The following is a 17,426-nucleotide window of genomic DNA, read 5'->3' as shown; positions in this document are numbered from 1 at the left end:
CTCTAGTATCTCTGAACCAGAGGACAAGAAAGCAATAAATGAGATGCGTGTCTAAATGACAAAGAGTCATGGGGGACAAATTTGACCAAACATAATAATGCAAACCTGAAGATGAGTAAGACAAACACAGGATTTATTTAAACCCAGGGAAAAGAGTGGAATGAGCATGACAATAAACAGACTAAATGAGGAGAATTTAATAAATACAATGAAAAATACTTAATTTAACATCCCCACAGGAATGTATTTAGGGTTTACTCTGTTAGAAGTGTTGAATTGTCCTTGGCAAATCATTGATCCTTTTGTCTGAATTTCTTAGATTGATGCATGACACCACAGACCCGTGGAGAAAGGTAGTAGGGTTTAGGGTGTTGTAATATTGGACAGTGATGTATAAAGAGACAGCAACAACACTTCATACATTAGGTGACTTGCTGAAAAATGCTGAGAGTTTGTTGTCAATGGAAAAGTCTACATAGCACAGCGTGGGAAACCATTAAGTTTAGTAGAGACCCTAGAACTGAATAAACTAGTATTTACATTTTTGTTGCTGCTATTGTTCTTAACAAGGTGGATATATATGTCTTGGCTACTGAATCTAATTAAGATTAAATATAGCAATGGGCCTCTGATGGTTTCCACTTAATTGAATCAGTTCCCTAGTGCCTTTTCAGATTTATAATAAAATGAAAGGGGGTGGGGCGAGGGGAGGATTTATGAACCTAGATAAATGGAAACAATTGTTTAGAAGATATATAAATACCTTATATATAAAAATAAATATATATCAATTTATATCAATAAAATAAATTAATTAAAATGAATTATAGTCTTTCTGTCTAAAATCATAGCTATATTTCTTTTAACTTGAAAAATGCATATTCATTAAAATATATTTAATAGACTTTACTTATATATAATTAACCTAGGCAGATCAACTCTCTTTTTAATTTGTCAGGTTTCTGTTAATATTAAGTTTGGGGGCATTTGGGTGGCTCAGTCGGTTAAGCATCCAACTTTTGATCTCAGCTCAGGCCTTGATCTCAGGGTCATGAGTTCAAATCCTGAGCACCTCCATGATGGGTGTGGAGCCTACTTAAAAAAAATTAAGTTTGGTAATTATTTTGAATTAACGTTTGGAGAATTTTTAGACAATCATTCCTATGTGGTGAACAGCAATCATTTTATGTGGTGAACAGCAAATCTTTGTTATCTGATGGTCACTTTAGAAAATCCACAGATAGTTTAAGAATAAAGTTTATCTTAACTTTACTCTTTCAAATTTGGGTATGATTTTGAGAAAGGCAAAATCAAGCATAGTTTTTAGAGAGGACAAGATATGTGATAAGTGATAAGGAAATAATGAGTCTCTGGGCAAAATTACGTTGGTCTACTCAAATGCTATTTTTACTTTTATTTCACACTATTCATGCACAGATTACAGTAATTTATTAATATACCTTTATATGTATTTAGGCATGGGGATCTATATTTAATAAACTTAAAGCTTATGTCTACAGCATTAAAATAGGATTTATCAGTATATTAAATAGAAAATGTATACATTGTACTAAATTTACCACCTTAATAGTAGAAAGTCATATCCATTATGTTGTATACATATTTGTGTTTCTCTGTAATTATTGTATCCGGTTTAAATTGTTTATAATATATAAACAATGTTAACAGTTAGTATAACATTATATAACATTGTGGGGGTTTTTGGTTTTTGTTTTAGTTTCAAGTTTTTATTTAAATTCCAGTTAGTTAACATACAGTGTAGTATTAGTTACAGGTGTAGAATTTAGTGATTTATCACTTACATACCACACCCAGTGCTCATCACAAGTGTCTTCCTTAATACCCATTACCCATTTAACCCATTCCCCTGCCCACCTCCCCTCCAGTAACCCTCAGTTTGTTCTCTATAGTTAAGAGTCTGTTTTCTGGTTTGCCCCTCTCTCTCTTTTTTCCCCCTCCTATGTTCATCTGTTTTGTATCTTAAATTCCACATTTGAGTGAGATCATATGTGGTATTTGTCTTTCTCCGATTGACTTATTTCAGTTAGTATAATACTCTCTAGCTCCATCCTCATCATTGCAAATGGGAAGATTTCCTTCTTTTTTATGGCTGAGTAACATTCCATTGTATATATATATCACCTCTTCTTTTCCATTCATCAGCCGATGGACATTTGGGCTCTTCCCATAATTTGGCTATTTGTTGATAATGCTGCTATAAACATTGGGGTGCATGTATCCCTTTCAATCAGTATTTTTGTATCCTCTGGGTAACTATGTAGTAGTGCAATTGCTGGGTTGTAGGGTATTTCTAACTTTTTGAGGAACCTCCATACTGTTTTCCAGAGTAGCTGCACCAGTTTGCATTCCCATCAACAGTGCACAAGGGTTCCCCTTTCTCTGCATCTTTGCCAACATCTGTTGTTTCCTGTGTTGTTAATTTTATCCATTCTGACTGGTGTGAGGTGATATCTCATTGTAGTTTTGATTTGTATTTCCCTGATGATGAGTGATGTTGAACATCTCTTCATGTGTCTATTAGTCATTTGGATGTCTTCTTTGGAAAAATGTCTATTCATGTCTTCCACCCATTTTTAAACTGGATTATTTTTTTGGGGGTGTTGAGTTTGATAAATTCTTTATACATTTTGGATACTAACCCTTTATCAGATATGTCATTTGCAAATATCTTTGCAAATATCTTGCAAATATCTTTCTTCCGTTTTGACAGTTACCTTTTAGATTGTTTCCTTTGCTGTGCAGAAGTTTTTATCCTGATAAAATCTCTTCATTTTTGCTTTTGCTTCCCTTGCCTCAGGAGACCCATCTAGTAAGAAGTTGCTATGGCTGATGCGAAAGAGGTTCCTGCCTGTGTTCTCTAGGATTTTTGCTGTCTCACATTTAGGTCTTTCATCCATTTTGAACTTATTTTTGTATATGTTGTAAAAAAATGATCCAGTTTCATTCTTTTGCATGTTGTTGTCCAGTTTTCCCAACACCATTTGTTGAAGAAATAGTCTTTTTTCCATTGGATATTCCTTCCTGCTTTGTCGAAGATTAGTTGGCGATATAGTTGTGTTCATTTCTGGGTTTTCTATTCTGTTTCATTGATCTATGTGTCTGTTTTTGTGCCGATACCATACTGTCTTGATAACTGTAGCTTTGTACTATAACTTGAAGTCTGGAATTGTGATGCCTGCAGCTCTGCTTTTCTTTCTTCTGCTGGCTTTAGGCTTCATTTGTTGTTCTCTTTCTAGCTCCTCTTGGTGTAAGGTTAGATTATGTATTTGAGGTTTTTCTTGCTTTTTGAGGTAGGCCTGTATTGCTATATACTTCTCTCTTATGACCACTTCTGCTGCATCCCAAAGGTTTTGGACTGTTGTGTTTTCATTTTCATTTGTTTCCATGTATTTTTTTATTTCTTCTTTAATTTCCTGGTTGATCTATTCATTCTTTAGTAGGATGTTCTTTAGCCTCCATGTCTTTGTGGTCTTTCCAAATTTTTTCTTGTGGTTGACTTCAAGTTTCATAGTGTTGTGGTCGGAAAATATTTATGGTGTGATCTTAATCTTTTTGTACTTGTTGAGGCCTGACCTGTGACTTAATATGTGATCTATTCTGAAGAAGGTCCTATGTGCACTTAAAAAGAATGTGTATCCTGCTGCTTTAGGATGAAATGTTCTGAATAAATCTGTTAAGTCCATCTGGTCCAGTGTGTCATTCAAAGCCATTGTTTCCTTGTTGATTTTCTGCTTAGATGATCGCTCATTGATGTAAGTGGGGTGTTAAAGTCCATTACTATTATTGTACTGTCATTGAATTCCTTTATGTTTCTTATTGTTTTATATATTTGGGTGCTCCCAAGTTGGGGGCATAAATATTTACAATTGTTAGATTTTCTTGTTGGAATGACCCTTTAATTATGATATAGTGCCATTCTTCATCTCTTGTTACAGTCTTTGGTTTAAAATCTAGTTCGTCTGATATAAGTATTGCTACTCTGGCTTTCTTTTGATATCCACTGCCATGAAAAATATTTCTCCCTCCCTTCACTTTCAATTTGCAGGTGTCTTTAGATCTAAAATGAGTCCTTGTAGGCAGCATATAGATGGCTCTTGTTTTTTAATCCATTCTGACATCCTGTGTTTTTTGATTGGAGCACTTAGTCTACTTACTTTCAGGGTAATTATTGATAGATATCAAGTTAGTGCCATTTTATTGCTTGTTTTGTCATTTTCTTCTGTGGATTTTCTCTTTAGTGTTTTTCTCACTCAAAGAGTCCCCTTTAATATTTCCTGTAGGGCTGGTTTAGTGGACAAAAACTCCTTTAGTTTGGGAAACTTTTTTTTTTTTTTTTAAGATTTTATTTATTTGAGAGCTAGAGAGTGAGAGTGAGAGAGAGAGAGAGAGAGAGAGAGAGAGAGAGAGAAAGAGAAGGAGCAGGGGGAGGGGCAGAGGGAGAGGGAGAAGGAGACTCCCCACTGAGCAGGGAACCAGACATGGGGCTCGATCCCAGGACTCTGGGATCATGACCTGAGCTGAAGGCAGATGCTTAACTGACTGAGCCACCTAGGTGCCCCTAGTTTGGGAAACTCTTTATCTCTCCCTCGATTCTGAATGGTAGCCTTGCTGGATAGAGCATTCCTGGCTGTAGATTTTTCCCATTCAGCACGTTAAATATATCATGCCACTCTTCTCTGGCCTGCCAAGTTTCTGTGGAGAGCTTTGCTGCTACCCTTATTTATCTTCTCTTGTAAGTTAGGGACTTATTTTGTCTTGCAGCTTTTAGGATTTTTTCTTTATATTTTGCAAATTTAATATATCTTGGTGCTGGCCTACTTTTGTTGATTTTGATGGGAGTTCTCTGTGCTTCCTGGATTTGGAAGTCTGTTTTCTCTCCCAGATTAGGGAAGTTTTTAGCTATAATTTCCTCAAACATTCTGCCCCCTTTTCCCTATTTTCTTCTTCTGGGACTCCTATGATAGGAATGTTATTATGTTTCATGGAATCATTGAGTTCCCTAATTCTACTTTCTGATTTCTTTCTCTCTTTTGATCAGCTTATTTTCCATAATTCTATCTTCTGTATCACTTATTCGTTCCTCTGCTTCTTCCATCCTTGTGTTCATTGCATCCAGTTGGTTTTGAATCTCAGTTATTGCATTTTTCATTTTGGCCTGATTGGTTTTAAGCTCTTTTATCTCTGTGGCGAGGGACCTGCTCATGTCTTTTATGCTTTTCTCAAGTCCAGCTAGTATCCTTATGATTGTTGTTTTAAATTCTGGATCAGGCATTATTACTTATATCTGTTTCCATTAGAATCCTGACTGTGACCTTTTCTTGTTCTTTCTTTTGGGATAAATTCCTCCATCTTGGCATTTTGTCTAGGTCTCTGTCTTCTGCGTGTTAGGAAGCCTGTTATGTTTCCTACTCCTGAGAGTAATGGCTTTATGAAGAGGTCATATAATGCCCCGGACCTGGTGCTTTAGGAAATGTCTCTGGTGTATGCTGTGTACCCTCTGCTGCTGTGTTATGGCTCCTCTATCCCTCAGGTCAGTCCTCTGCAGGGTTTCTCCTTGTCTGTAGTGGGGAGTATTTGGACCTTGGCCACACTGTGGCAAGTTTTAATTAGGTGTGCTCTGGTCTGCTTGTTAAAAGAGACCTGAAGCTATTTCCACTAGAGGTGAAGCTCCGCAGTACTCTATGGTCAGTAGATTTGGTGTATGTGGGGGTTTGTGCTGGTCTTCAGGGGGAGGGGCCACTGTGCTGGTTCTCAGATACACTTGCCTGAGAAAAGCAGCAGAGTACCAGCAGAGTGCAGGGCATCAGGTTTTGGTGTAAGCAATTTAAGCAGCCAGTTTTGGTGCTGTGCTGTTTACTGAAGATGGTTTATGCTTAGGGGTGGGAGAGGGAAATGGCACCAGCCAGCTCCTTTGTTCCTGGAGAGGGGAGTTTGTACTTACTGCTATCAGGGAAGCCCTCCCTGAGCAAATAATTTATCCTGTGTGTTCAGAAAAACAGACAAATAATCTCCTCATGGGATTTCTTCACTCTTTCTTGTAAGTTACCTCCCAAATACACAATCTTGTTCATGTCAAAAGCCCCCCTGCCCCTCCATGGCCAGTGCAATTCCAAATTATTCTTGGTGAAACTGTGCCAATTAGAATGTATTAGTATTATAAGGAGAAAAGATATACCTAGAAGAGGCACAATTTTAGATTGAGAAGACTTTGAGAGAACTGGTATGGTCTTAAGGTAGTGTAAGGGGTGCCTGGGTGACTCAGTTGGTTGAGCGTCAGCTCTTGGTTTCAGCTCAGGTCATGGTCTCAGGGTCCTGGGATCAAGCCTCACATTGCGCTCTGCACTCAGCGAGGAGTGCTTGAGGATTCTCTCTCTCCCTCTGCCCCTCTCCTGGCTCATGTTCTCTCAAATAAATAAATCTTAAAAAAAAAAAAAAAAAAAGGTAGTGCTAGTGCTTGGGTAACTTCATCTCTCTGAGCTTGATCAAATGCCAATTGTCACCAATGAGAGGTCAGACAAAATCTGAAACAAAGCAGAAGAAATCAAATAGAGCAATTCTGAGACCCAAAGACATGAGTAAGCAAGAAGTCCTTAAAAGGTTTTGAAATGGTATGAGGCAAAGGAAGGCCAAATGGGGAATTACCTGGATCCAGCTTGGGGATGGAACTTACCATACTTGGCAGGTAAATTTTAAGGAGGCCCCCAAGATCCTTGCTTCCTGCCAGCCATACATTTGCAAAATTCCCCTTTTTCTTGAGTTTAGCCAGATTTAGGACTTGCTTCTAACCAATGGAATACAAAGGTGATGGAATGTACATGACTGCATTTGCATGATTACCTAAGACTGTAGCACCCATCTTGCTGGAGTTTCTCTCAATACTGGGTTTGAAGAAGCAACTTGCCATGAATCCTACAACTACAAGGAAATGAACTCTGCCAACAATCTGAGAGCTTGGAAGCAGATCCTTTCCCAATCAATGCTCTGACAAGAACTCAGCCTTGTGAGACCCTAGGCAGACTAGGCCCTGCTAAGTCCAAACTACTACTTTTTTTTTTTTAGTTTATTTAAATTTTAGTTAACATACAGTGCAATATTAGTTTCTGGAGTAGAATTCAGTGATTCATCCGTTACATACCACACCCCGTGCTCATCACAAGTGCCTTCAGGCACCCTACAAGTGCCTTCTTTAATAATCATCACCCATCTAGCCCATCTCCACACCTACCTCCCTCCATCAACCCTGTGTGTTTTTGTTAAGATTCTCTTATGGTTTATTTCCCTCTATCCTTTTTCTCTTTTCTCCCTTCCCAGATGTTCATCTGTTTTGTTTCTTAAATTCCACATATGATTGAAATTATATGGTATTTGTCTTTCTCTTTTTTTACTTAGCATAATACGCTTTAGCTCCATCCATGTCACTGCAAATACAAGCCCAAACTTCTGACCCACAGAAACAGTGAGATTAAGTGTGTGTTGCTTTAAGAAACTGAGTTTGTTGTAATTTGTTACACAGTCATAGAAAACTAATGCACTAGTCTATGCCCATGCTTGCCCTATAGACTTTTCTTCTTCTAGACAAATTCACTTCTAAATATTCAACTTAACATTTAGTTCCTTTTTTCTAGTCATGCATGGGCTGTTGAGGTTAAAATTACTTACCTGAAGTTTATTAGACTCTTTGGGTAAAAATTAACCAATGTTCTTTCCCCCATTTTAAACATTAATATTAGTACAGTGAAAGAGATGGCAATAAATTAGCAGTGACCAGCTTTTATTTACACAGCTATCCTCAACCCACCTGCAGCAAGGACACACTTGTTGTAGTATAGAGGTCTCTCCAATTAGAATGAGCTCCCTGAAGTTAGTGTCCTCTGGCTTTATATCCCCTCCAGGATTTACACATATTGGATATTCAATAATTGTTTAATTAAAACAGTTTAAGCTTAATAATTAATGATATCTGGGGTGCCTGGGTGGAGCAGTTGGTTGAGCATCCGACTCTCGGTTTTGGCTCAGGTTGCGATCTCAGGGTCATAGGATTGTCCCATGTTTGGCTCCACACTCAGTGGGGAGTCTGCTTGAGATTCTCTCTCTCTCCCTCTGCCCTTCCTCCTTGTTCTAATAAATAAATCTTTTTTTATAATTTAAATTCCATTACCCAACATATAGTACATCATTACTTTCAGATGTAGAGTTCAGTTATTCATCAGCTGCATATAACACCCAGTGCTCATTGCATCACATGCCCTCCTTAATGCCCATCACCCAGTTACCCCATCCCCCTACCCCCCTCCCCCCTCCAGCAACCCTGTTTGTTTCCTAGAGTTAAGAGTCTTTCATGGTTTGTCTCCTTGATTTCTTCCCATTCAGTTTTCCCTCCCTACCTCTATGATCCTCTGCACTGATTCTCTTATTCCACATATGAGTGAAACCATATAATTGTCTTTCTCCGATTGACTTATTTCACTCAGCATAATACCCTCCAGTTCCATCCACATCAATGTAAATGGTAAGATTTCATCCTTTTTGATGGCTACGTAATATTCCATTGTATGTATATACCATCTTCGTTATCCATTCATCTGTGCATGGACATCTGGGCTCTTTCCATAGTTTGGCGATTGTGGACATTGCTGCTATAAACATTGGGGTGCAGGTGGCCCTTTGGATCACTACATTTGTATCTTTGGGGTAAATCCCTAGTAGTGCAATTGCTGGGTCATAGGGTAGCTCTACTTTCAACTTCTTGAGGAACCTCCATACTGTTTTCTACAATGGCTGTACCAGCTTGTATTCCCACCAACAATGTAGGAGAGTTCCCCCTTCTCCACATCCTTGCCAACATTTGTTGTTTCCTGACTTGTTAATTTTAGCCATTCTGACTGGTGTGAGGTGGTATCTCATTGTGATTAAAATAAATAAATAAATCTTAAAAAAAAAAATTAATGATATCTGGCTTCATTTTAGGTGGCACTTCTGCTTGATGCCCCAAAACATCAAGACCCACGACAGGATGGATACTGGGACCACAAATTATGAGTAGTGTGCCAATGTTACGGTTGCCCAAGCTAAATCTCACAAGAGACAAAGGAAAATAACAGGTAATTAGAATTCAGAGATTCTTCACCATCATCTTCAATTAGCTGCCACAAAATTTCCCAGTACTGAACCTCTCCTAAAATTCTTACTTCTCCCAATCCCTCCAGGTATCTGAAATAGAAAAAAAGGGAAAAAAAAAAAATCTCCCTAAAAGATTTCTCCCTTCTTTTTCGTCTTTTAAATAACAATCTCGGGGTGCCTGGGTGGCTCAGATGGTTAAGCGTCTGCCTTCGGCTCAGGTCATGATCCCAGGGTCCTGGGATCGAGCCCCACGTCGGGCTCCTGGCTCAGCGGGGCGTCTGCTTCTCCCTCACCCTCTGCTTCTCCCACTGCTCATGCTCTCTCTGTATATCTATCTCTGTGTCTCAAATGAATAAATAAAATCTTTAAAAAAAAAAATAAAATAAATAACAATCTCAACTGTTGGCAGTTTCTGAGGAATTCAAAGAACATCAATAAAATTTAGGCCAAATTAAATTTATAATTAGAAAACAGATACTATTTTTGGTATTAAGCTTAAGAATAAAATGCAGTCAAGTCTACATAAATATTTATAGACATTAAAGCACAAAGCAGCCAATCTAGCTACACCTAATGTTTAATGACTGTGGCTGAGTCTCTGTTCCCTAGCAAAACAGACTAAGCTCCTGATGGGCAGGGACCGTGTTCTGGTCAGCTGTGTATTTCTCCACATATAACACACTGCTCACTCAAAGGGACACTCACAGAATCTGTTGAATTCAATTAAAAGAGAAAACAGTATTTTTAAAAAAAATCAATGGTGATTGCTAAGGTGACATCTAAACCCAGATGTTCAAATAACACCATTCTTGCCCATTCTGCAATGAAACGATCAGAGGGAAAAGAGAGAGTGTTAAACCAAATAACAGCACTGAAACCTCCAAGCCTATATAAGGAAGAATCACACCATGTTTAGCCAGTGAAAAGGACTAGTATTTAAAATATATTTTAATGAGAACACTTTCTCACTACCTTTAAATAAAAATGATTTACATTTTTTAATATGAAACTGCTCTGGCCTTAGGACTTAACTACTTCCTGGTCTATGGGGTTTAGATGCCACCGCACCACTAATTCCCCAGTGCTCTTGAGGCAGGTGTTAGACATGTCCTCCTCTGCTGGAAGTCCTTGGGGCAACTTCAGGGGCTTGATCCTGTGACATAAGAAAATGCTTTTAGAATTATATTAGGTAACAGATTTTAAAAAATCGCTGACAAACAACAAACCTTATCAAATGTTTAACCACTTTCAGTTTTGCGTTCACTGAAGGGATATTCTTGTGAACTTGAGGAGTATGTGCCTAGAAAGAAAGGAAACCATGTAATGGATCAGTTTCAGAGCAGATGGTCCCATGTTTCAGCAAAATGTGAAAATGAAGGCTTATTTTGTCTAAATCAAAGTTTCAAATAAATTACACTAAATAATACATTTAAACAAAAGAAACAGTAAAAATACACCTTAAAGTTTAAGAATTATAAAATTTAAAGCAAATTTAAACAACATGTAAGATGACTTAAATAGTTGCATACTTTTTCTAATCCAAGCATCTTTATTATATCTTTTTCCCAATATGGACGTCTTTTTGTACTTTTTATTCTGGTAACAATATGCAGTTTATGAGGGTGCTGTGGATCCCCACCGTATTTTTCATGATCTGCAGGTGAAGACTGAAATACCTAAGAAAGGAGAATTATAAATGGTAAATTTTCAACTTCTATGTATGTATGTTTTTCAACTTCTATGTATCTATGTTTCTAAGCATCTCCTTTTTTTCCTTAAAAAAAAAAAAAAAACCCAAACAACCACATAACGATCTCATCCCAAATCTTTCTATAATCCTATCCTCAAATTGAACATTTATACCCATCTGATTACTTAGATAGAAAAAGTCTAATAATTTCAGACTCTGAAAAAAGTATCACACAGGCAAAAACTGTTTTAAGAGTGAAGCAGGAGCCACCAGAGGACACTGAAGAGTTCAAATGTCAGGAGACTGTATGAGCACTGTATAAGCTGGGCACAGCTGCATCCCTTCACCGCGCTCAATCAGGGGCACAAAGCTAAGCTTACAATGACAATAACACTTGAGGATCATAAAAAAGTACGTACAAAGTACTAGAAGAGTACAAATGACTGCCTATGAAGGATTAGAAACGGCTCCACAAAGCTGCTATGTGAACTGATTCTCTAAGAATCAAGATGTTCCAGTAAGCTATCCCACGAAAACCTTCCCTAAGTACATAAAATGTACTGAATAAGGATGTACATGGTAATACTACTTGTAATACTGAAAAATTTAAAGGCCACATCCATGTTCCTCATAGAATAACTAAATGAATTAGGATGCATACATTCTAAATAAAACTAACAAACTAACAATAACAAAACCAAACAAAATACGATATAACTAAACTATGATGTATCCAATGGGATACAGTGCTGCCATTAAACCAAATATGGCTTACTATCTTAGCAGCTACTAATGCTGAAGAACGGCCATAATACATTCTTGAGCAAAAGAAAAAAAAATCCACACAACCATGTGTAACAGATCTTTTTCTTTAAAGATTTTATTTATTTGAGAGAAAAAGGAGAGATGGAGAGAGAGTATGAGCAGGGGGAAGGGGCAGAGGGAAAGGGAGATGCAGACCCCCTGCCTGACTCGGGGCTCAAACCCAGGACTCTGGGATCATGACCGGAGCCAAAGGCAGACGCTTAACTGATTGAGCCACCAAGGCGCCCCTGTAGTAGGCTCTTGTATTTGTTTCATGTGTACCAAAATACACAGGTTTGTATATATGATACATTACATAAATACTGATTCTAAGAAATCATGTTATACACACACACACTTATGTATGTATAAAGGTTTCAAAGATATTAGATCAAGAGTCATACCTCTGGGGAATCACACACACAGAAGATGGCACTTTAATCAAAAAGCATATAATTCAATCATGAAAATAATATTGTAGAAACTTATCCACTGAGAGGCTCCCATTATATTGTTAAATGAAGAAAGCAATTAGAGAAACATTATACATGAGATGATTCACATCTTTAAAAACATACAACAGAAAAGGATGTGGAAGGTATTGACAGTAGCTGTCTCCAGGTAGATGGGATTAAGGGTGCTTTTCAGTTGTTTTTGCTTGTCTGTATTTTCTAGGGGTTTTGAAGAGACGCAGGGTGAGAAGAATGGTGGAAGACAGAGTATGGGGCAGGCATTCCAAAGAAAAGGAGAGAGGATATAAAGAAACTGTGTAAAGAGCCTGAAATATTTGGGAAAACCAAGTGGTTCTATGTGGCTAACGTAGGAAAAAAACACGAAAAGCAATGTAGCTAGTGTTTTCCGAAAGAATGATATGTACACATAAATCTAGCAGTTCTCTCGCAAAGATTCCAAGTTGCAATAGTCAAGACAGAAAGTGAACACAGAGCCACATAGACAGTGTCTGAGCAGGAAGAAGACTCATTGTTTTCTGAGGACAATGGTGATATGAAAACACAAACTATTAAGGCAAAAAACCATAAGCAGGAATAAACAGATTCTAAGATGATAAAAACCGACTACTACAAAGAACAGTGGTACATTTAAAAAAAAAAGAATCATTTAGATAAATTCTACCATGCTTTATTTAAACTCTGCCCTACCACCAACATCCACAAATAATTTAATATGAAAGTTTTCAATATTACAAAAGTAGGTATCTTTTAAAACAGCACATGCTTAAAAAAATAGTAACACTAACCGCCCCCCACCCACAACCCTTCTTCTTACTTTATCTGGAATTCTTGACTTGGTAAATTTGTGACGAATCCAATCCGTGCAAATAAGAGACTCCACACCTTTTGTCACAGTCTAAAACATGATATAAACATTTTTTTTAAGAACTCTGTCTAGTGCAGAAATCCATACCCACCAATTTTTAGGTGACAAAAGTGTTTTTACCTAACCTATAATTATCAAACATTTATCTCAGCCCCTTAGATGAATGAATATATTCATCTTACCATTAACATTAGAAAGCAAAAAGCTCATAAATATAGACTTTTCTGTTTTTTTTTTCAAGTTTTTATTTAAATTCCAGTTTGTTAACATACAGTGTAATATGTTTCAGGTGTAGAATTTAGTGATTCCTCACTTACATAAAACAGCTGGTGCTCATTGCAAGTGCCCTCCTTAATCCCCATGACCCATTTAGCCCATCCCCTACCCACCTCCCTTCTGGTAACCCTGTTTGTTCTCTAGAGTTAAGAGTCTGTTTTTTGGTTTGCTCCTCTTTTTTCTTTTTTCCCCTATGTTCATCTGTTTTGTTAACTTAAATTCCACATATGAGTGAAATAGAGACTTCTTGCCCAGAGGTTGGCAATATTTTTCTGTAAAGGACTAAACATGAAGTTATTTCCAGCTTTGGGGCTGTATGGTTTCCATTGCCAAGTCTCAACTCTGCCACTGGGGGGCAAAAGGAGCCCCGAACAATATGTAAACAAGTGGGCGTGGCTACATTCCAATAAAGCCTGATTTACGAAAATAGGTGGGCTGAATTTGACCTGCAGACTGTAGTTTGCCAACCCCTGCTCCACACGATGTGCAATAATAACCTTCAACAATACACTGTAAAAAGAAATGAGTTTATGGTTGTCTTTCTGGTCCCTACAATGCCATCACTACTAGTTCCTATCTCTTGTTCCCCTTAGGCAATCTTCTAGTCCTGCTGCTCTCAGGCGGCTAAAGAGAAAGGATTCACTGCCAATCCCTCATATCTGGAAACTCCTCTCTGGATAGGCAATATATTTTTTTTTTTTTTTCTAAGATTTTATTTATTCATTTGAGAGAGAATGAGATAGAGAGAGAGCATGAGAGGGGGGAGGGTCAGAGGGAGAAGCAGACTCCCTGCTGAGCAGGGAGCCCGATGCGGGACTCGATCCCGGGACTCCAGGATCATGACCTGAGCCGAAGGCAGTCGCTTAGCCAACTGAGCCACCCAGGCGCCCCTGGATAGGCAATATTCATTCCCTTCATGCCCTTTCTGTCCTGCTGAGGTCCACACATAATTAGAGAGTAAGTAGGAGCGAATGAGCGAGGGAAAGGAAAAATATGGGCTTCTAATCCTGGTTCTGTGCTTATCATCTGCGAGAAATGAGACACTTATCCTCTCAGAGTCAATTTCCTCAGCTATTTTAAAAGGAAATAATACTGACCCCACAGGATTAATCTAAGGTTAAGGTAATCTATGTAAAGCACCTAATATTATTATCTATAGCCAGCAGCATGCCTGTATCTAGACTCTGGCCCTCATGAATAGATTAGGCTGAGCTGCTATAATTTCTGTAAGAAAGACTAGAAGGAAATACATGAAAATACAAGCATGAATGGTTTCTGGGAGAGTGCTTTCCTTCTTTCTGCTCTTCCACAGTTTTCTATTTTTCTATAATTGAAGATATACTCTTTTCGTAACTGAAGAGAATAAACCCTTAAACTTTAAAAAGATTAAGGGGAAACCAATACTAGCCATTTTTTACCAGCATGTTCTCCAGGAAAAGATCTTTTGTGATTTCAAATCTTCAGTGATGAAACAGCAGATAAACCATAAATAAGACTGATCCTCAACATTAAAAAACATATATAAAAAAAGGAACTGTGCAGTTAAACCTGCCCAGTTGTTTTATTCATTAAAAAGGAGAAAGAAACAGTTCTTAAAGAATAAAAAAAAAAAAAGAGATAATACTTGAAACACTTACTTGGAGTTTGCCTGGGGGCCTCTGAACTATTGAGCGCAAAATCCCTGCCATGAGTGTGGTGACTGTTCTCTTCTGAAGCTATGACAAGCAGAAAATAGATCCGTGAGTCAAATGTGTCTTGGAAATGGCCAGGTGCCCACTTCTGTATTATTAAAAAACTAAAGAACAAGTTAATTATAAAGTTGGTTAAAGTTTAACAGTGAAATCTTATTATTTTAATACAATAAGGGTAAGAATTAAGTTATAATAAATGTGTTATTTGGAGTTCAGCAAAAGCATACATAGTAATTATACATTAACCACATCCTGTTTTTGCCAAATGAGTTAGAACCTAGGTTGACTCAACAAAAATGGGCAAAGGAGGTTATTATTGTTTAAAAAATTCTCTTCAACAACAAGCACAAAGAATGCTTTGTTATAGAATCACATAAAATGGAAGAGCTAGAAGAGACTGAAGAAATCCCAACTCCTAGAACTAGAATTAATAACCTTCTTACCTTATGTATGTGGAAAATGAAAAATCAATCATTTACTCAAGGGCATCCAGCTATCCAAGGAGTATATGGTCTGGAACCCAATTTTAGTTCCTGGTCCAGTGTATTTTCACTAAATCATAACATCTTTCTGTTAAGAAGTAAACCATAACTTTCTGTTTTGCATATTTGTACTGTTAAACTATTCTTAACGAACATGCATTGCTTCTATGATGTAGAAAAAGTCATGTTTATTTAGACACAAATAATTACAACCTACTGTACTGATGTATACTAAAAACAGAAAGATTAGGTTTATGAACTACATGTATATTTTGGTTAAGTTATTTAACTTGTGTGCTTCAATTTCTTCCCCAGAAGAATATAATACCTATCTTGCAAATGAGTTATTCTAAAAACACCTAAAACAGTATTTAGCACGTAAGAAGCCCTCAATAAATGGTAGCTTTTACTATGATAAAATTATTAAATTATTACAAAACTGTAATAAGAATAACACATCAAAATAGAATACAATGGTGTATTTCAGTGAATCCACCAGATTCTGGCTCACTCAAGCTCTGCAAGTCTTTCCTGTGATGTGGAAAAAGCAATGAAGTTGTGGGAATCAATGCAAGATGTCCCATTAAAAGAGCCAGACTTCAGAAAAATTTTCAGCAACTGAACCAGTCTCTCAAAATTAATTATGCATAGGTTTTAGAAGAGTTAACTACTAAATCCTTAGTGCCATGAAATCCAGAATTTTGTCTTACTCATTTTCTACTCTCAGCATCTAGCACAGTCTCTGATGAACAGTGTTTGTTTCTGAATGTCTGAATCAGTTAATGGGTTAGATCTATGGTCTGCTCAGCTCAGAATTCAGAAGTACCTCAAAATTTCATAACTCTCATTCAGACCAGACTTCAAACATTACCATATAGCATAACAATTTCTAGTTCAAATCATCAGCCATTGCTTGGCTGGTTGTTTATATACATTTTGTATCAAGGCTTCCTTAGAAGAAACGCTTAATTTCCTTAGAAGAGATGCTTATTTAATCCTCAGGCCCTTCAATCAAATAGGTAATGATAAAATATTTTCTTTACCATACTTCTTCCTCCCAAGTTAAACATAATATACCAACCCAACTCATTTGGCTTCACACTATGTTACTCTTTTTCTTATCACTTAAATTTCAACAAAAGCCTCCTCACTGGCCGTCTGGCTTCCATTCTAACTTCCCTAAGATCTCTTCTTCATGGCAGCAATCATCTAATTAAAATCCTAAATCAGATCATGTCAACCAACTCCTCTTCTCAAAACCTTCCAATGAGCCAAGTTTCTCACTGTTGGAGTGAGAAGTAACATATAAACAAGAGAAGAAAGCCAGAATAAATCCATGTGATCCAATGGCACAGGATTAGAGTTTGAGCTCATGTTTAGCTAAATATAGATAGTGATGGATACAGAAATAATCACAGACATCAATGAATACGTGGGTTAGCTCCGTTAGCTAAGAAGACTAAAAAGCAATGGAATCCCCGTAGCAATGAGCACACCCAGCACCCTGATTTTAGCATTCTCTAATAAAAGAAACCAGGGTTGCATGGAGAAATGGCTGATTGGAGGGCTACCTCAGGGAATATATGAAGATGAGCCTGGAGCATCTTGTAGCACTAGAAAGGAACTACTCAAAAAATCAAAATGATGAGAGTATGTCAAAGGGACACAGGAACCAAGTGAAGAGCTCCCAATGGCAAAAGCTGGACCAATATGAGCTACAAAGTAAGTAACAAAGTACTGGCTTATAATCCAAACCATAAAATAACCATGATTCCATATTCATATAAATAAATGAAGAAGTAAATTAATGGGAGAGAAGAAACAAATCTCCCTTATTTATTCCAAATAACTTATGCAGAGACTTCCCTCTCAAAAGGTGGAGGAAAACCACTCATAAGTATGGGCTATGCTTAACAACTTGCTCCCAGAGTACAGTATAGAAAGGGGGAAAATAACATTGTACTAGAGAAACCTCACAAACAC

The 17,426-nt window shown here is 37.4% G+C and overlaps 1 protein-coding gene across 8 annotated transcripts in view; it reads right to left on the bottom strand.

Annotated features, from left to right (window-relative positions):
• Positions 1–1,457: 1,457 nt before the first annotated feature.
• MRPL30 (mitochondrial ribosomal protein L30) overlaps positions 1,458–17,426 on the bottom strand; it is a 42,128-nt gene continuing 26,159 nt past the window's right edge. For 5 of the 8 annotated variants that reach the window (XM_036110767.2, XM_036110766.2, XM_078056668.1 and 2 more), the window contains 5 exons: positions 14,908–14,985; positions 12,944–13,024; positions 10,692–10,838; positions 10,389–10,462; positions 10,093–10,315 (listed from right to left, as the gene is read on the bottom strand). In XM_036110767.2, the coding sequence (XP_035966660.1) occupies positions 10,183–10,315; positions 10,389–10,462; positions 10,692–10,838; positions 12,944–13,024; positions 14,908–14,958 (486 nt within the window). In that variant the 5' untranslated portion in view covers positions 14,959–14,985 and the 3' untranslated portion in view covers positions 10,093–10,182. Of the gene's footprint in view, positions 6,564–10,092; positions 10,316–10,388; positions 10,463–10,691; positions 10,839–12,943; positions 13,025–14,907; positions 14,986–15,404; positions 15,532–17,426 lie in introns of those variants that run through there. The other 3 variants (XM_036110763.2, XM_036110764.2, XM_078056669.1) reach the window with 3 other exon arrangements.

This window comes from Halichoerus grypus, chromosome 10 (assembly GCF_964656455.1).
Source record: "Halichoerus grypus chromosome 10, mHalGry1.hap1.1, whole genome shotgun sequence".
NCBI lineage: Eukaryota > Metazoa > Chordata > Mammalia > Carnivora > Phocidae > Halichoerus > Halichoerus grypus.
The sequence above is the reverse complement of the archived record's forward strand: the minus strand, read 5'-3'. Positions and strand labels throughout refer to the sequence as shown.